Below are 21245 nucleotides of genomic sequence, written 5' to 3'. Positions count from 1 at the left end.
GTGTTGTGAGACCCAAAAGAGATAATGGATGGAAAACGCTTTGCAAACCTTAAAGCGTTACATGAATGCCAGCTGTTATTATTATCATTATTGGCCTACAGTCATCAGGCCTGCAGTCTGCTGTTGACTTCATTCCATGAGCTTCCTACTGCGCTCCTGCTGAGCTTAAGCAATGTTGATAGAGCAATCTGGAAGTTTCCCAGTAAATGTTTGACAACTGGACTGGGGAAAGGGGTGGCTGGGGAGGGGGGTAAGCGCACGCACTTTTAAGATTAATCTGCATTATTCACACTTCCTTAAGTCCAAACAACCAGTAAAACAATAAATCAAGCCCTAATTTGAAGTGATTGGTTAACTTCTGAGGTGTGAATACACTGAAAATTTAACAACGGTTCTCCCAGGCTTGTTAAAGTTGGCTCCTACACACCTTTGCCTTTGGTTCAGAAAACCAAAGGCTTTTTTACAACTCTTAGGAAAGTGGTCACCCCTTGTGCCACAAAAGCAGAAACAGCCTTGGGAAAAATAACAATAAACAAACAAACAATTTTATTCTTTGCCAGGGTCTTAACTAGAAGACCTTTCATCTCCTGGAGGAGTTTCTTTGCCCCAGGAACCAAACCAGGCCACAAGGCAAGATTTTCCTAGTTATCAAAGGCCCACAGGCTTAATCTTTTCTTTGCAGTGAACCTCCTGATCCAAAGGCTTTGAGGTCTTTTCTTTGAAAACTTCATCTCCTGGACTGTCTCTGATTTTGTTCTGTCTGATGGCTTAACTAGTCCTGGTCTTTGTCCATATAAAGGCTGCTAACCTAATGATTTCCAAACAATCTGGGGTTTAGGGTTACCTGGTTTTTCAACTCTAAACCCCTTTTACTTTCCCATGTAGGTGAATGAGCTGGGAAAAGGATAGAAACAAAACTAAGCTTAGGGGGAAGGTTCATTGTCTTTCTCACCTGCTCAATCACACTCCTGGTCTTTCAGCCATAGAGGTTTCCCACCAAAGCCTAAGGGCGTTTTGAGTTCACCCTCAGACAAATAAAGTGTAGGTGGAGGTGCTGAACCTTTAGTAAGCAAAGAGGAGCCATCATTTGCCCTACACATACCCAAGAGAAGCAAGCATGACCAGATCTAATTTCAAGTTAATAAATACTTGGTCCTGAGTTGTTCCAAATTAATTAATATGCTTCTCAGATATTTGTGAAGACAAAAAAAAAAGAATAAAATTAAAAACAGTTCCAGAAAAAACAGGGGCTAGAGAAGCATAGTAGAAGAGCAGGGCCCACAAAGGATAAGGAGACAGTAAAGTCTCATCTGGGCCCACATCCATAACTAAAACTCCTAGAAATATATAACCTAATTTTTGTTCCCCAAACCCTCTCATCTGAGAACTACTGGCTCTCTGAAGAGAATTCCTTTGACAATATCTTGACAATCTTTGACAATACCTTATTGATCTTCTCTTATAGAATGTGAAAAAAATAGTTGAGAAAGGTTATCATAAGAGCCACCATCTTGTCAGTACTATAGATAGTACCCTTCAACCCTTCAACTAGTCGTGAACACATCTAATTGTGTTATGGTTGAGATCACATTTCTAAATCTTTGCCACAGTACAATGTTGGGGAATTTCTCAGGCTAGGTTCCTTGAGACCCCTTGGAGAATCTCCCTCACCAGCAGGTCCATAAAACTGGTCGTCAAATAAAGTGAACAGCCATACTGAAAGGTAAAGAAATTAATTAGTCCACTAAGGAAGACATTTTGCTGGTAGTAGCTTCTTTTTCCTAGGCTACAGATTTGGCTTCCCAAGCTTTTTCAGCCCTGCTTAGAGTATACAGCCAATTAGTTGCATTCTGTGGTATTTTAGTGGACAAATAGGATACAGTCTTTCCTATAAGGGAGTTGGTCTTTAAAGTTCCTAATTGTGTGTTGGGTACAGCATTTATGGGGTCCTATGTGACTAAAAAGTGTTGTGTACAACTGAGTTTTGTGTATTCAGCCTAAGTAGGTTGGATGTAGAGTCAGGTTTTGTTACTATTCTAAAGAATGAAAGAGGAGGGAAGTAATTCTGTCAAATTCTGATAACAAGGTTGTTTTTCCTCCATAAGAATATGAAATTATTTATCAAATGCTTCACTAAAAATACAGACAAACCACATCTGTAACATTCCCTTGATCTATACATCTACTTGTTTTTTAATAAAATTGGTGATTTCATTGCATAGAGAATTCCTGGGGAGGCTGCTTCTTCAACCGATGCAAACCAGCAACAACTTCTCAGAAACTTAGTCTTATAGAGGTGTTTGGCAATAATGACAGGTTAAGTGAATTGCTCAGGGTCACACAGATAAGGTGTCAGACTTGAAGCTAAGTCTCCCTAATTCTGTGACTCACCTTCCTCATCAATAACAACCAAATGTTAACATCGGGCAGATAAGGAGCCCTGAGAGAGGCAGCACCCCTCCCTCACCCCAGACAACCAGTTCTGCTTATAGACTAGACCTCTCAGCCCTTGTCTATAGAAGCAACTCATGTGAAGAAAGGACCAGTCATCCCCACCAAGTGCCATCCAGTAAGACACTCTGAGAGACATGAGGCATCTTAACAACCATCTCTCCTCAAACCCTGGAGCCAGGTAGAGCCAAGATGGCCGAGTAAAGGCAGGGACTCACCTGACTCTCCCAAATTCCACTGCAAACAATTTTAAAATTGTGCCTCAAAATGAGCTCTGGAGCAGCAGAACCAACAAAAGGATAGGATGAAACAATTTTCTAGCCCAAGACAACTTAGAAAGTCAGCAGGAAAAGTCTGCGTCTCCAGGGGAAGAGTGGAGTGCAGTCCAACTTAGACAGTGCCCAGCAAGCCAGCCACAGGCCTTGGAGGTGACTGAATCAGAAGCAGCAGCTTCAGAGCTCTCAACGAACAGACTGTAATGGGGTTAGAAAACTGGTGGCTCTTTGTGACCTACTTCTTTCTCTGAGTATTCATTAGCCATTTCTTTAATGATCAATTCTAGAATTTTCCTAGAAATCAAACTTGCCTATAATTTGCCGTCTCTATTATTTCCCTCAAAAAAAAATCAGGACCTTGTTGGTACCTCATCCATTCTCCCTGATCTCTCCAATATCACTGGTCTGGCCAGCGGCTCAGTAATCACATAATGCTGTTCTTTCAATGCCAGAAAATGTAGGTCAATAAGGCCAGGTGATCTGAATTCATTGAGGGAGGCCTAGTGTTCTCTCATTCTCTCCTGACTTATCTTGGGTATCAAATCCCGGAATGCCATTTCCTGCCTGTCATTTACACTATTTCCCTGGTCTAGAAAACAAAGGCAAAATATGTATCAATCAGGTCTTTGTTCTGTTTGTTGTCAGATCCTCTTTATGCCAAAATTAAACACCTTTTGGTTGTCCTTGGTTTTCCTTACCAATTTACCTGTCCTTTCTCTGAACCCTTTGTAATCTACTCTGCCCAAATCTACAAAGTCAGCAGTATTTTCTCACTCCTCTTCCTTCTTGACATTTCGGTAGCATTTGCCACTGTCGAATATCCTCTCCTACTGGACACACTCTCCTCTCTGGCTTTTCATGACACTCTTGTAAAGGAGTTAACAGAGGTGTTGATTTTTTCTGTAATCTGCAAAGAGACATGAGGGAGTTCCTCCATATACCTGATGTTAACTGATAACACACAGTGTCCAATGATTTGCGCGGAAAATATCATGCCCCTTGGGCCTGCATAAAAAAAGCAAGCTGGATCCACTCTAGGTTGTAAATGCTTCACATTTGAGAAGAGAACCAATTGTGAAGGAAAAACTCAGTTCCCAATCTTCCCCCTTACACATTTTGCAGAATGAAGCAAGAGAACAGGAATTTTTATTTTCACCCTTGACCTCCATTGTCAATGATGCAATAGGGTCTTTTTCCTGACAATGCTTTTTTCCACCCACACACAGCATGGGGAGGCCCAAGACCTTCCTTTTTCTTTATGGTACAGTAGGTAGAGTATCAGGCTGGAGTGAGGAAGAACTAAGTTCAAATTTGGCCTCAGACACTTACTGTGTGACCCTGGGCAAGTCACTTAACCCTGTTTGCCTCAGTTTCCTCATCTATAAAATGAGCTGGAGAAGGAGATGACAAACCACTCCAGTATCTTTGCCAAGAAAATCCCAAAGAGATCACAAAGAGTCAGACACAACTGAACAATAATAACACTGGAATATGAGTTATTATTTTACATATTGAATTCCCAAGGAGGGGGAGGGGGTGACTATTAAGGCCTTTAAATTCTCACTTGAAAGAATAACCCAAGGCTATTGTCTTGGAACTTACCAGATAATTGGCACCTCTATTCTACACAAGCTAGTATGGCCTTTACTGACTAGATGGCCAAGTAGATAAGATTTCAGCCCACTCTCAGATTTCTCTGGGGACTTAAGGGGACTTGCTGTGTATAGGCTCTCTGCAAATTGTGTAGGGGGGGAGTCCCTTGTACCCCAGTTCCATTCAGCCACTAACAGCTGTCCCAGCTTATATAAAGAAATACTTATTCCAAAAGATAATTTTTAAAAAATGGAGCGGGGACAGAGGGAGGAAGTCCTTCCTCTCTCATTCATTCAGTTCCTTGCATCTGTGCTAGGGTTGAAGGTGCAGGAGAAAGACCCGCAGAGGAAAGACTGGATTAAAAGAGAGTGAGCAGCTTGACCTCACTGATTTTAAAGATTCAGGCAGCCAATCAAAGGAGGCCACCCCCACCCACGTGGTAGGAGACTCAGAGGCCTCCAGCCTAGACAAATTGGGCTAACTGTCCCTTGCTTTTGGCTTTCATCCCTAAAACCACAACACCTCAAGCTGCTACTGACTCTCTCTGGCTAAAATTGAATTAGACTTTGTACATATTTTCTTTTTGGGGGAGGTTGGGTTTTTTTTAATTTTATTAATTTATTTTGATTTATCAATAATCACTTCCATATGCTTTTGAGTTAAAATTTTTTCTCCCCCTTCCTCCTCACCACCCTCCCCAAGACGGCACACAATCTGATATAGGCTATGCTTTGGATATATTTTCTACTTCAAGGCATACCTGTTGTCCCCATCCCTACCCCCAATACAATGTCAGCTTCTTGACACTGGGGACTCTTTCATTTTTACCTTTATATATCCAAGATTTAGCACAGTGACTGGATAGCATAAACGCTTATCGATTGATTGTAGGGATCATTTTACAGCTGAAATGAACTTGGGCAATCATCTGGTCCAATTTTAATTTTTCAGTTGATGAAATATGTTTCCTGGCTTTTCCACTCTATCTTTGCTCTACCTAGAACTAAAAAAAAATTTAAGTTTATTAACTTTTATTTTTTTATACCATAGCCATGTGTTGATAACATGCCCCATCACTCACTGAACCCTGCCATATAACCTCCCCCCCCCAAAAAAAGCAAGCAAAACTCACCAATCTAGTAACTATTTCTAATGGTGTATGCACCATTTTGCATTCATCATCCCTCACATTTCTGCTAAGAGTAGGGAAATGTGTTTTATCATTCTGTTCTTTGGGACCAAGTTTCTTCCCCAGAATGGTCAAAAGGTCAACCACAACTCCTCCCAGACATAATGAAATGAGATAATAGAAAGAAGTGATATATGAGAGGTCAGGGAGTATAAAAAGTTGAAGATAAGATTTCATGTGTCAGAGACTGAATAAATACTAACATTATTGACATAAGTAGGATACTGAGAAGAAGGAACAAGATTTTGAAGACAAAAGCTTAAATTTTGGACACACTGGGTTTGAGAGATAACCAAGTAGAAATATCTCGGATGTCTGGAGATGTAGGTCTTGAGGATAAAAAGAGTAACAGGAATAGAGAGAAAGATTCAAATTCCTTTCAGAGGAATTAATCCTTTTATGTAGAGATGGTGGTTGAGACCATTTGGAGAAATGTTTTATCCAAAGGAGATAATGTAAAGAGAGAAATAAAGGGGGCTGATGGTAAAAGCTTGGAAGTGCTCTGACTTCACTTCAGAGGGTCAAGAAAAGGACAAATGACAAACAAAAGGAAAAAAGTAGAGTAGAGTATGCATGAAACCAAGGGAGAAAGCAGTTTGGACATGATGACATAGATCAATGGAGGAAAATGTTGCACAGATTGTGGAAAGAAGGAAAGACACAGAGATCAAGGATGTTGAGGATTAAGCCAAATGCCATTGATTTTTGGCAAATAGGAGTTTATAAGTTTAAAAGTATATGGTTTGAAAGACCATTTATAATAGGATGGTGAGGGACAAAAGACAGATTGCAAAGGGCTGAGGGGAGAGTAGATGATGAAGAAATGGATACATCAGTTCTAGACAACTTTTTCAAAAAGTTTGGCTATGAAGAGTAGAAGAAAGATGGTTCTCTTCTGTGATAGCTGTTCTCAGTTCCTGAGAATAATTAATCCCATGGGCCTGAGCCTCTCAGGGAATTATCTATAGATACAATCCTGGAGTTCAATAGTCCTATTTCTCCTCTAGGATACAACCAGATTGAGGGGAAAGAACATCCCTTCAAAGGTCTTGAACATCAAGCCTCTCAGCTTGCTAACTCTGCACCCCCTCTGCTTAGTCATATAGTTTTAATTGATGCAGGATGAAATTTCTTAAACACAAACCAACACACACATACACACACACACACACACACACACACACACACACACACACACACACACACATACGCAACCTAAGTGCTGATAGAAAAGCATAGTCTAAGGTTCCTGAAGCTAACATGCACCCTAAAGTGTGCCCAGCTGGCTTCGTTCAGAGTGAGAAATTAATCTGGCTGTTATGCTTTATGGGCACATGCAGCACACATATAAATAGCCACTCAGATTTCAGAGAGATGAACTCTGTCCTCCAACAGCCGTCACGAATCTCTCAGGGCCATGAGGTACAAACACATTGCATTTCCTGACTGTTTTTTCCTGATTTTGACTCAGAGAATAACCTGCGGAGGACCACTGCTGTAGGCAGTGATGAGATCTAGCTACCTTCCAACCAGCATTAACTGTGGTGCTTCAACAGGAGAGATCAGAGGTACATGAATGGCAAGTCCATTGAAGGGGCTCTAAGCTAAGGGGCAACTATAGTCAATACAACTCTAGTGAATCTCTATAATTCTTTCTCCCTTTCTCTTCTTGACCTCCTCCTTACTTTCTGAGGCACTTGATCCTTTAGTTAAGCTCTACACTCTACCTCTCTCTGCCTCAGTTTACTCATCTGAAAAATGACTTTAGAATAGATGGCCTCTGAGGTCCCTTCCAACTCTAAATCTAATTATACTTTGATCCTTAGCCTTTTATCAATAAATTCTATTAATATAACTATATTAAACTGTAACTATAAACTTTTATAGATATATATCATATACATCATACATAATATCACATTATATTATATAATTATGATGTATATAATTATATATTATATATGTATTATATTATATATTATATGTCATAGATGTGTTATATATGATATGTATTATCTATAATATATCATATAAGTATATTAGACCATAACTAATTAAACTATAAATAACTCAAATAATATCTTATATTTGCATAGTGCTTTATAAGTTTACAAAGCATTATCATGTTTAATAGCTCACCTGATGATCACAACCATTCTGTGACATAGATGGAGTATTATTATACCCATTTTACAGAAAAAGAAGCTGGTGCTCAGAGAAGTGAAATAATATACTCATTGAAGTGAAAAGCTAGAAAGAATTCTAGATAATGTCTAATATATACTACCCCATTTCACAGATTAAGAAACTGAGTGTCAGATAAAAATAATTCACCCAAGGTCACTGAAGTGGTAAGTGGCAAAAAAAGAAACCCAAGATTCTGGCCCCATATCCATTTCTCTTTCCACTATATCATAACTGTGAACATGTACGGGTGTTTTGGGTTTTTTTAGTACTAGTTGTTTTCTAGTGGTAACCTTTCATGAGCCAAACATAACCTAATGATTATCCCTTCTATTGTATTTCCAGTTCAAAGGACATCAAAGATATTGATGGCTTTCTTTCTAGCATCAATACTCTCTTTAACACCTCAAAGACACAAAAAGCAAGATGTTTTTAAGATCAGTTTGAGATTTGTCTAAATGTCATCAATGGACAAGATCATTAATTCCGTAATTTGTTTGACCAAGAATCCTTTCACCAATTAATCCTTCATAACTTTTAAAATTCATTTTAATTCAATAAACATTTATTTGTAACTCGCTATGTGCAAGACACTCCCCAGGTCTCAGTCTTTCCATCTGTAAAATAAGCTAACATCTCTTTCAGATCTAGATTTCTATGAGTCTAGCTACTCAAAATTTTAAATTCTGAGAACTTTACAAAATTTTATTACTCTTTGATGGATAAGACAAATAAAAGCTTTAAACCTTTAATAAATATAAATAAAATATTAATCTATTAATATTGATTTAAAAATAAAAACTTTAAACTCATAATGTTAACTGAAATATAAAAATTGGCAATATGCATTCACATGCATACCCACACATACAAATACATGAATATTTGAATAAAAGTAGAATATTAGGTCAGAAAGATGGATTAAAGTGGAAGGCATAAAATGTTATTAGGAATCATGACTAATGTGAAAATATGCTTAATATGAATGTATAGGGCAGCTAGGTGGCGCAGTGGAGAGAGCACAGGCCCCCAAATCAGGAGGACCTGAGTTCAAATCTGGCCTCAGACCAAATGCTTGATACTTACTAGTTGTGTGACCCTGGGCAAGTCACTTAACCCCAATTGCCTCACCAAAAAAAAAAAAAACTAACCCAAAAAACAATATGAATGTATAAGTAGAGCCTATATCAGATTGCACAGTGTCTTGGGGAGGGCGGAGGAGAAAAAAGGAGAGAAAATTTTAAACTTATCACAACAGGAAAAAAGTGTTATTAGGAAGAAAGAACTGTACATAGTTATCAAAATGTCTATTATGAAAAACAATGCCAACCACTTCCCAGAGAAATTATGGACTCAGGATGCATATTGAGACTTATATTTTTCTGGACAGGGCCCATAAGGAAATTTGTTTTACATGTCTATGCATATTTATTACAAGGATTTTCTTTTTTCAAGGGGGAGGGCAGAAGATGGAAAAGAAATAGATTTCTGTTCATTGAAAAATGAATTTTTTTAAACATATGGAGAATTTGTGATTCAGGAGTGCCTCCAAGAATAATAATACCATCAACCAGATGGCTTGGACTGAATGGTATCCTGCTATATAGTCAAATTGGACCTTAGGTACCCTTTCTTTTCCATTGTCTCTTTGTGTCTTTTTCTGTCATTGCTTTTGTGTTTCTGTAACTTTTACTATCTCTCTTCTCTCTTTTTCTCTTTCTCTTTTTCTCTCTTCTCTCCCCCCTTTTCTCTCTCTCCTTGTGTTTCTCCTTTTCTATTTCTCTTTGCTTCTCTGTATATCTATATCTCTGTTTTTTTCTGTTTGTCTATGTATGTATGTTTCCCTTTAACTTTGTATCTCTTTCTCTTTTTTCTTTCTTTTTCTCTTTACCTTTTTGTCCTTTTCCTGTTTACTTCTCTTCATCTCTATTTCTCTTGCACAGTTTCTTTAAAAATCCCTTCCAGCCCTCCCTCCAAACCCCTGCCCAACATCTCTCTATTCCTTTCAGTACAGGTGACCCTGGCCTGGGATATGGCAAATCTAAGCCATCCATCTGAGTTTATCCTGTTGGGTTTCTCAACCTTTGGTGAGCTGCAGGTGCTGCTATATGGACCCTTCTTAGTACTTTATCTTTTGGCCTTCATGGGAAATGCCATCATCATTGCTATGGTCCTAGTTGATGCCCACCTACACACCCCCATGTACTTCTTCCTGGGAAATTTTGCCTTACTGGAAATCTTGGTCACCATGACTGCAGTGCCCAAGATGCTCTCAGACCTCCTTGTCTCCACCAAAACAATTTCCTTTACCACTTGCATGGTCCAATTCTACTTCTACTTCTCCTTTGGCTCCACTTCCTTCCTCATTCTGGCAGACATGGCTCTGGACCGCTTTGTAGCCATTTGCCACCCACTACTCTATGGCTCCCTCATGAGCTGGGCAGTATGTGTCCGTTTAGCAGGGGCAGCCTGGGCAGCACCCTTCCTGGCTATGGTGCCCACTGTTCTCTCTCGGGTGCAGCTCTCCTATTGCCACGGCAACATCATTAACCACTTCTTCTGTGACAATTCCCCACTGCTACAGCTAGCCTGCTCGGATACATCCCTCCTAGAGTTCTGGGACTTCATGTTGTCTTTGGCTTTTGTCCTTAGCTCCTTCTTAGTGACACTTGTCTCCTATGGCTATATTGTGGTGACTGTGTTGCGTATTCCTTCCGCCAGTGGCCGCCAAAAGGCCTTCTCTACCTGTAGTTCCCACCTCATCCTGGTCTTCATTGGCTATAGCAGCACAATCTTTGTCTATGTTCGACCTGGCAAGGCTCACTCTGTGGAACTCAATAAGATAGTGGTCTTAGTCACTTCCATCTTGACCCCTGCCCTCAATCCCTTCATCCTCACTTTCCGAAATGAAACAGTGAAGACTGTTATCCGAGGACAGATGCAGAGGTTAAAGGATCTGAAGAATTCAGCATGAGTAGAAGGTTTGGCTCCATTTAGAAATATAAAATATTAGGAAGTAATTGCAATGGAAAGAGAAGTCAGTGTTACCCCAGAAAGAGGCAGGCCACCAGATTATATGGTGAGATCATAGAATAGTATCTCTACCATCTCCCTTCCCCCTGTTTGATGCCATCCATGAACTCTGCTACCACCCGTACTTATTTTGAACTTTCACCTGTCCCAGGGAAAGTGCGCCCTGTGCCTACCTGAGCAGACTTCAAGTCTCTGAACACACAATATGCCCAGGATGGATGGGATATGAGCAAAGAAGATATGTATGTGCAAGTCATTTATCAAGGGGCTCCTGGATCAGGAATGAGAGTGTCTATACAGGAGACTCCATCTGAGTGTGTGTTTTATTCCTATGAATGGATGTGCCCCTGTGAATATATATATATATATATATATATATATATACACACACACACACACACACACACACACACACATATGTATGTATGTGTATATATTATGTGTGTGTGTGTGTGTGTGTGTGTGTGTGTGTGTGTGTGTGTGTGTATGGAGTGAGAGAGAGCAAGAGAGAGCATCCACAATGCGTCTGTTTGCACCATGTATGTGCTTTGGGTGTTTGCTGAGAACATATAAGAGTTCTTAATATCTGTGAGTAAACACCACATGTTCATGTATATGTGATTGTATAACTGTGGGTTCACTCTATGTATATCAGAATGTGTGTGTTTGTACACTGACTTTGTACACTCTGCTGCGTCTGTTGCAGGCATGCGAGGTATGTATGTCTGTGTGCCATTTAGGTCTATGTATCTGTTATACGTGTGCCTTTTACATGTGCAATGTGTATTGCTGGCATGCTGCATTTGTATGTGTGTGCCATGTAGGTCTATGTATCTGTGTGTGTTTATATAACTATTAATGTGTATGATGCACGTATGTGCCAAATGTGAGACATGCCCTGTGTGTATTTACATATTCATGTGTACTTGTACTCTGTGGAGTAAGGTTTCTAGGAAGAGCTTAAGGAGATACTCAGGCATGATTTCTAAGGTGAAAAAGGCCTTCACAAAGTTTCATTTTCATGTTCATTTATTCATTCTTTCAAAAGACTAAATGTACACTGTCATGGGCTGTTGGGGAAATACAAAGAAAGCAAGACGTGGTCTCTGCCCTCAGGGCATTTATAGAATAATAGGACAGCAGCTGGGACACACACACACACACACACACACACACACACACACACACACACCTAACACAAGTCAGACTTTTACATGTCAGAAGAGTACAAAGTGCTCTGAGATCAGGGGAGAAAGATCACTTCCAGCATGTGAATTTCAGTAGATATTGGACTGAACATGTAAGAAGGCTGCAATCAGTTATTCTTCATGTCCCAAAATGACCAAAGAAGAGGAAATGGTCTTCCATTTCCTAAAGCAAACTAAAGCAAACACAGTTTCAGTTAGGCATAAGGAAGAACTTCTTGACCATAGAAAAAGGAAGGTACAAGCATCTATTCCCAGAGATCATCAAGAAGTGAAAAGAAAACCAATCATCTTTCCTGAAGTGCATGACTTTCTCAGATTGAAAGACAAGAAACTAGATGATCTCTTGAGGTCTCTTTGGGATTGAAAGCCTAGCTCACTCCCTACACAGCTATGACCAGAGGGCCAGGGGCACCTCTTTTGTTAGCTCTGGTCTCCAGATCATAGTTCTTTTTATGACATGATATGTCATACCCCTCTTTATAATAACTCATCAAACTAAGAAGCCACATTTATCCAAAGTGTTCTAGGGCTTATAGACTGCTTCTCCAGCAACAACTTGGTGAACTATGTAGTACAAGTATTATTATTCTTACTTTACCCATGAGAAAGTGACTTCAGAAAGGCTAAGTGACAAACTAGGGTCGCATAAGCCAGTTCATGCCAGATTCATGATTTGAACTCAGATTTCCTGACTATGAATCAGATTCTTTCTATTATACCCCAGGCAAAGTAGGAAAAAAATGTTTTATTCTGGGTGTGAGGATTTTATCAGGACCCATACATTTTATTACTAGAGGCACAACTAGGAATTTTGTCACCTAGGACAAAAATAGTTGTTTACTTACCCCTCCCCTCAATAGTACAACAGAGGAAAGTATTTGGGGGGTGGGGGACATGGGCAGTACTTCAGGACCCTGGTTCCTTCTTGGACAGAGGTTGAGCTGCTCAGGCGATGAAGATGTGCTCCTATGTAACAAAAGCTGCACACAGAGAGAAAGCTCCAGTCTCTACCAATCTAATTTAGTTCCTTTCTCTAAGAGTCTGTAGATTCTAAACTATATTCCTTAATGATAACTGCAATAATTAAAATGTTGTAGATGAGGCCCAATATTTATATATCATTTTAGTATTTGCAACAGACTTGCACAATCATTTAAATTGAACATCTCACCTACCTACAGGTTTCCCAAATCCTATAAGAAAGTCAGGTGAAATATTAATTGTGAAAGCCCCTTTTTAACATGGAACATTGAGACTCTAAGAAGTTAATTGACTTGACCAAGGTCATATAGTTGTACTTGGGCAGAACTAGGGCTAATTCATAATTCATTGCACCTAGGCCTATTGGAGTTTGGACTTGCAGGCCTTTAAGTTTCTTCTGACTTCTATTCATTAATTCTTTAAAAAATATATTTTAATTAATATCTTTTGGTTTTACATTGCCTAAATTTTTCAATGTCTCTCCCTCCCAGAAAGCCATCACATATAATAAGGAATAATTAAAAAAAAAAAAAGAGGAAGAAAAGAAAAAAAAATCAGCAAAACCAATCTATATATAGAAGAATTCTGAAAGTATTTGCACAATTCCATATCCACAGACCTCCAATTTCTACCAAGGAGTTGAAGGAGGTGTTTTTTCAACCTCTTCTTTGAGACCAAGCTTATTCTTTGTACTTTTGCAATATTAACTTTTGATTGTTTTGTGTTTATTGGCTTTTCCATTTACATTGTGACAATTGTATGTAGTATAAGCTCTGCTTACTTCATTCTGCATTATGTAGTCTTCATGTATTCACCATATTTATCATTTCTTACAATTCTATAAGATGTCATCATATGCATATACCATAATTTGCTAATCCATTTCCCAGCCAATGGATATATACTTAGTTTCCGTTTCTTTGTTACCATAAAATAAAAGCTTCTATAATTATTCTGAGTATATGGGGTCTTTCTCCTTATTACTGACATCACTGACAGATATATCCAGTATTGGGCATAGCCTGGTTAAAGAGTAGCGAAATTTTGGACACTTTATTTTTATAATTTCCAATTGCTTTCCCAAATAACTTTCCTAATTCACAGTTCTACCAACAATGTACTAGTGTGCCCATCTTCCCAAAACTATTCCAGTATTGAGCATTCCCATCTTGACATCATTTTTGTAAATTTGCTGAGTATGAGGTGAAACCTAAGATTGTTTTGATTTGCACTTCTCCTATTATTGGTGACTCAGATCAGTCTTTCAAACGGCTGTTAATAGTTTGTAATTTTTAAGAACTAGTTGCCTATATCCTTTGACCATGTATTTATTGGGGAATGGCTTCTGGTTAGATAGATAGATAGATAGATAGATAGATAGATAGATAGATAGAGATATAGATATATGTACATATATGTATATGTATATGTGTGTGTGTATATATACATATATATGTATACACACACATATGTCATGCATATCTATACCTGTAAAACATGTATATGCACATACACACAATTCATATTATATAGTACATATACATATATGCACATAGATATGTACGTGTAAGCATGTTAGTCATTTACCTATTTTCTATGCCAAACCTTTCTCTAAGAAATTTGATACAAAGATTTTTTTCCTCATTTAATCACTTCCCTTCTTAGCGTAGATGCATTAATTTTGTTTGTGCAGAAGCTTTTCTCATATCATGTAACTTGATTATATTTTTATCTTTTGTAATTGCCTCTATCCTCTGTTTGATTAAGAACATGTCTCCTACACATAGTTATGAAAGATATATGATCTGCTTCTCTTCTAAATTTTATGACATGATATTAATATGAAAGGCATGTATAAACTTAGAATTTATTGTGGAAATGGGCTTAAGATGTTGGTTTATGCCTGATTCCTGCCAGGATGCTTTCAAGTTTTCCTAAGCAGTTTTCTTCAAATAGGGAGTTTTTTCCCAAGTAATTTATATTTTCTGGTTTATCAAATACTGGGTTATTGAGTTCCATTGTTTCTGATGCTTCTTTGTCTATTCTATTCCATTCATCTACTCTTCTAACCAATACCAAATGATTATGATAGCTGCTGCTTACTAATAAAAATCTGAGGTCTGGAAGTACTATTTCCCCTTCATTACTGTCTCTTTTCATTGCTTTCCTTTACATTCTACATCTTTTGTTTCTCAAGTTGAATATTAATATTATTTTATTGAGTTCCATAAAGTATCCTTTAATAGTTTGGCTGCCATAGTATTAAAACTGTAAATTAACTTTGATAGCATTATCATTTTTATTATATTGGCATGACCCAGCCATGAGTACTGAATTCCTTCAGCTATACAAATTGTTCTTTATTTCTTTAAGTAGAATTTTGTATTTGCATTTATACAGGCATTTCATTTTCTTTCCAAGATCAATCCCCAAATATTTCCTGCATTTTGTAGTTGTTTCAAAAAATATTTACCTTTCTGTTATGACTTCTTGGATTTTGTCATTATATTTATTAACTCTTGATAAGCACTCAAGTCTTAGCATATAAAATATTTGTTAGCATACATAAACAGTTATTTAATATAGTTACCTCCTTAAGGGGCCATAACTGATAGGCTAGACCTATAATTCCTGCTGCAGGGAGAGGCTGATGCGAGTGGACCACCTGAGCTCAGGATTTCTGAGATACAGTAAAGCTAAAACTAGTGTACTTGAGGTGGCAGCCTGCTGATAGCAGCCCCTGTCCCCTCCTCCCTAGTGTACAGATTCATTTTATGGATATTTTCAGGTCTGCTTAGAGTACAGAGCCACAATGCATCCTGTGGCACGTAAATGAAACTTAACTAACCAGTGAGGTGTTAAGTTCCCATATTTGGAAAGGTTATTGCTGGAACCTACAGTACTTCCCAGTTCTAATGGCCATATAGATATTATGAAAGAGTGGGAAAGCCTCAGACTGAAGTCACACCTGGTGGTCACAAGTGTATTTCAAAAGAGCAAAAAACCTCAGGTTAGAGATATAGATTATTTGAGATGCCTTGTCAGTGCATTATAGTCATAATGGTCAGTGAATTATAGTCATATCCAATATATTAATAGAATAGCATTGTTTTCTTTCCACAAGCCTCCATGAAGCTGTTTTCTGATTCCTTGATCTGGGAGTAATCTCTGCCTTCAAGGGTCTCTCTTAGCACTTTGTACCTCTCCTAGCACTTAAAGAGTCTAATTTCATTGTACTTGCCTATATATGTCTTTTATTTCCCTAACTAATTTATTGGCTCATTTAGGTCAAAAATCATGCCTCATTACTTTTTCTAATCTTAGCGTTTAACACGGTGTATAACATTTTTTTTGGTCTAGATCTATGATTTCATTAGTATATGAATGTGGAATCATAGATTTAAAAAGGGAAGGTAATTTCAAGACCCCCTAGTCCAGTCTCCTTTTACTGTTGAAGAAACTGAGGCCCAGAGAGATAAATCAACTTGCTTAAGATCACAAAGGTTGAAAACCATGGATTCGAGTCCTGGTTTTTTAACACCAAAGCCGCCATTCCTTCCATGGCAGCAGGAAACTTATTTTATTTTATTTTATTTTACTTATTTTACCAATGTATACTAGAACTATTTTGCAACTATAGCATTGGAGAGGCCCCTGAGACAATGGGAGTTTAGATTACTTGCTATTGGTTTCATAGTTAGTATGGGTCAGAAGCAGGACTTGAACCAAGGTCAATTAAAATTTGGAGAAACAGATTGGGGGGAAGAGGGAAAGATAGAAGATGGGAAGAAAGTGTCACTGAAAGAGCTAGTGAGGCAGAGATGATCGCAGGAGAAAGAACTAAGTAAAGTTTTTGTGTGGTCCCAGAGGGAGATAATTGTTTCCCATTTGTTTCTTCAGGTTTTTTTTTTCACTAAGTTTACAAAGAGAAATAATTAGCCCCTTGGGAACCAAGGCAGAGAAACTTCAGAGAATGAGAAAATCATTGACTCTGTTGGCCCTTTTACCAATGAATACAGAAGATCAGCCCCATTCAGGGAGGGTAGCAGGGGAGAAAGGCATTCTAAATATCCCAACAAGTGGCTAATATCCACTTATGCTGCCTGTGACATGTACAGAAACACCTTAATTAAGAACAAAACAACAGACTTTTAACAGAAAGAAATTAAGGGCTCCGGATTATAAGTCTATAACATGGGTTCCATGGGTTGACACCCATTTTCTGGATTCATGAAACTAAATATAGAGAAACAAATAATCAGGAGAGTTTTCTGTGCTCCAGGCATAATTTCAACAGAATTGGACCACAGCCTAATTCTGCAGAAAGAAGCCTTTTTTTATAGGGGGCAGTGCCCCCTTCCTTCCCATTTTTGGCGGAGGCCTCATTCCCTGGAGGTGCTGTAGACTATATGAATCAGAAAGACCAAAACTCTGTATGTCTTTACTCTGTAATCCTGACTTCTCAGATCACAAACTGAACTGCTCAGAATCCCTTGTGTACCCCTGCCTTCCTGCCATCTCCTTCAGCATATTCCCTCTCTAATCTCCTTCTGCAGCCCCCACCATTAACATCCCTGTCCACACTACCAGAAGAGTGATCCCCTGTCCAAGGTGCATGTAAATCCCCCAGCCTCAGTGTACATGACATAAAGGGCCTCATTTACAGGAAGTTAAATAGCTATATCTACTTCAGGTGGCTATGACTAAGGATTCCTTGGAAAGAAAGAAGTCTGTAGGTTGGACAGTTAGTGTTAGGAAGGCTTGAGCATACAGGCTTCCACACCCCTTCTATGCCTTGGGGCTGCAGGAAAAGATCAGAGTCTAGGCCAAAGGTCTCACAGACTAGTGGTACAAAAGAAAGAGGACTGCATTCAGAGTGAGACTTTGGATCTTGGCTCCACAAGACTTGGCAAGTGACCCATACCCCCTTTGCAACTCAGTTTCCTCAGCTGTAAAATGAGAAAGGGCTAGGACAAAATGTCCCCTACAGTCTTCTCCAGTTTGAAATCTTTCATCCTATGTACCCTGGGAATCTAAGTTGCTTGTGTTTTCAGTGGTGGCAGTGTAGGTTTGGCGCCTTTGTGAAATATCCTAATGGGAACTGAGATTCAAGAGATTAACTCGGTGGCATGGAATTACCAGAAGTCATGGTATCCTGAGATCTCTAAGCAGATGGCCTTAGCCCTCAGACAAGATCTTTCCTATTTCACTACTACTTTCTATAGTGGGTAGAAAGGGGGCTAAATTATCAGGTGTCCATAAAAGGCAAAGATCAACCAGTCAATCAACAAGCATTCATTAAAGTGCCTACTGTGTGGCAGACACTCAAGCTTCACACACACACACACACACACACACACACACACACACACACACACACACGAGTTAAACCATTTCTTAGGAAAAGAACCAAGCTCAAACACAACAAAGGTGATGAGAGCTAAAAGTTCCCCTAGCTGAGGGCAGATGTCCGTGTCTGGGAAGTAGCTAGATCTCAAGAACAAGCTTGAGGAAAGGCTCAGAGATGCAGAGCAGCTAGAGGCAACATGGACTCATGTCTCCCTGGAGTTAACAATTACCTTTTAATGGTCTCGGGCATTATAATAGAATTCCTTCTGATTCTGGTAAGAACTGATTCTTGATAAACTGCAACTTTGCTTCACCTTTACCTCATTCTAGCAGTAACCCTACAGGGCTTGTCCAATGGGAAGCCCATGATTTCCTCTTAGCTGTGGGTTGTCTGGCCCTCTCTGCTATGCTCCTTTTTACTTTCTCTATTGTTGTGAACACTTGCCAGGTGCCAGTCTCTATCCTGGACACTGGAGGAAAGCACAGAGGCTGGAGTACTACAGATGTAAGACATTCAAAGCAACATGAGTGCAAATAAAGATACAGAAACCAGGTTGAGAGAAAAGAACTTTTATAAAGCAATGAGTTTCCATCATTTGCTCTACAGTCCCAGAGAAGTAAACATCTTCTGGCTATTTTTAGGTTGACAGGGCACGTTGGTGCTAAGTGATTCTTTTTTTTTTTTTAATTTTAACTAATTAATTTGTTTTCAGTTTTCAGTAATTAACTTCCATAAGCTTTTGAATTTTAAATTTTCTCCACCTCCCTCCCCAAGATGGCATGCAATCTGAAACAGATTCTATATGTACATTCCTATTAAACATATTTTCACATTAGTCATGTTGTAAAGAAGAATTAGAACCAATAGGAGGAACTACAAGAAAGAAGAAACAAAACAAAACAGAAGAAAAAAAGAGCAAATAGTATGCTTCAATCTGCATTCAGAGCTCAGAGCTCTTTTTTCTGGATATGGATAGCATTTTCCATCATGAGACCTTTGGAGATGCCTTAGATTCTTGCAATGCTGAGAAGAGTTAAGTCTATCAAAGTTAGTCATTGCACAACATATCTGTTACTATGTACAATATTCTCCTGGTTTTGCTTATTTCACTCAAATGCTAAGTGATTCTAAATGATTAATGAATTCCATAGTTTAAAAAGAGTACGAAAGAAGAAAAAAATTAAAGGTAGTCTGGAAGTAGTGAGGCTAGAGATGCAGAGTGAGAGAGAGAGAGAGCAGGAGAAGCTAAGGAAATAGTAGTCCTGAACTGCTTAGCACATTGTAGCTGAAGCTCCTTGAAACTTAGAACATGGCCTGTGTTCTCCAATCTTCTTATCTGAAGGCTCCAGAGTCTCTGGAGAATATCTTTTTGACAATGTCCTCAATGACCTCCTTGACTTTTTCATTCCGAAAGGTGAAGATGAAGGGGTTGAGGAAGGGAGTCACCACAGATGTCATTAGGGCCACCACCTTGTTGAGGTCTGTGGAGTGACCCTTGTTAGGCCTCACATAGATGAAGATGGCACTGCCATAGCCAAGCACCACCACAGTGAGGTGTGAAGCACAGGTGGAAAAGGCCTTCTGGCGGCCAGAGGAAGAGGGAATGTGCAGCACTGAAGCCACGATGAGGATGTAGGAGATCAAAATTAACAGCATCGTTGTCAACACAAAGAGAAGAGAAAGGAAGAAGTCCACACGCTCAATGTGGTGGGTTTCTGAACAGGAAAGTTTTAGGAGTGGGGCAGAGTCACAAAAGAAGTGGTCAATGACATTAGGACCACAAAACCGGAGCTGGCTTTTTTGGATGGTAGGGGAAATTATGGAGAAGAAGCCAACCACCCAGCAGGCCACCACCAGCCTAACACAAACCTGGCTACTCATGATGGTTGGGTAGCGCAGAGGACGGCAGATTGCAACATAACGGTCAAAGGCCATGGCAGTGAGAATAAGGAAATCAGTAGAGCCCAGGGAAAAGTAGAAGAACGATTGGGTCAAGCATTCAGCCAGGGAGATGGTTTTGTGTGTGGACAGCAGATCAGCCAGCATCCTGGGTACAACAGTGGAGGTGACAAGCATCTCCATAAGGGAAAAGTTGCAGAGGAAGAAGTACATGGGTGAGTGGAGGCGAGAATCAAGGTAGGTGATTGTGATGATGGACAGGTTCCCCAGCATGATTAGCATATACACCAACAAGATAAACAGGAAGAGAAGGACCTGGAACTCCCGGAGATGAGAGAAACCCCAGAGCACAAAGTCCCTGACCATGGTGTAATTGTTCATCACTCAGGACACCAGCTTACTTGCTATCTGTGAGGAAGGCCAAGTCCATTAAGAGGTCACCCAAGGCTAGTCATCTCACCAAGCACCACACACATGCATATATCTCCTGGGATCTTTGGAACATTGGATTTCTGGATATGAGCACCTGAAAAACCTAAGGTGATACAATCACATTAGAATTTCAAATGGAAAAAAGACAAGACTACCTAGTAGCAAATTTACTTGGGGGTAGGGAGGGGGAGGGTTGGCATTTGCTCTAGATACTGAAGGATCACTTTTTCTTAGGAAAAAAGTTACATCCAACTACTTTGGGGATATAAGTATCCTTATCTCAACCACAGTCAAATCATGTTCTAGCCAATATAGATTTAATAAATGAACAAAATGTTAAACTTGGCAGTAGATTAGCAATGCATTAGAACTTCCTTCTAGGAAAAAAAAAGGTAGATTCAACATGGCTCATTATCTGGATCTCTTGGTTATGGAGCCTAGTTTTCCATCAAATACTGTCTAGAGATACAATACTTGGCACCTGCCTCATGGCTCAGAATTCATTGCTCACACCTTTGCTTATAGTAAGCAATTAATAAGTAGGCCACTGAGCCAATGAATCAGTGAAAGAATGAATTCTTCCTTGAAATACTTCCCAAGACTGTTGGTCACAATTATTCTATCTCTAAAGATGGTTAGGGTGGGAGGGG

General features: G+C 39.2%; 2 protein-coding genes across 2 annotated transcripts; one reads left to right on the top strand and one right to left on the bottom strand.

Annotated features, from left to right (window-relative positions):
* The first annotated feature begins 9724 nt into the window (after nucleotides 1–9724).
* LOC110216178 (olfactory receptor 6V1-like) lies at nucleotides 9725–10666 on the top strand. Its single transcript, XM_020997982.1, has one exon. It carries the CDS (start codon nucleotides 9725–9727, stop codon nucleotides 10664–10666), a length of 942 nt encoding a protein of 313 aa, XP_020853641.1.
* Nucleotides 10667–19596: 8930 nt separating this feature from the next.
* Nucleotides 19597–20544, bottom strand: LOC110216239 (olfactory receptor 6V1-like). Its single transcript, XM_020998039.1, has one exon. It carries the CDS (start codon nucleotides 20542–20544, stop codon nucleotides 19597–19599), a length of 948 nt encoding a protein of 315 aa, XP_020853698.1.
* Nucleotides 20545–21245: the final 701 nt, after the last annotated feature.

This window comes from Phascolarctos cinereus, unplaced genomic scaffold (assembly GCF_003287225.1).
Source record: "Phascolarctos cinereus isolate Bilbo 61053 unplaced genomic scaffold, phaCin_HiC Scaffold_1;HRSCAF=81, whole genome shotgun sequence".
Classification (NCBI taxonomy): Eukaryota; Metazoa; Chordata; class Mammalia; order Diprotodontia; family Phascolarctidae; genus Phascolarctos; species Phascolarctos cinereus.
Note: the sequence above shows the minus strand (reverse complement) of the source record. Positions and strands in the feature narration are given on the sequence as shown.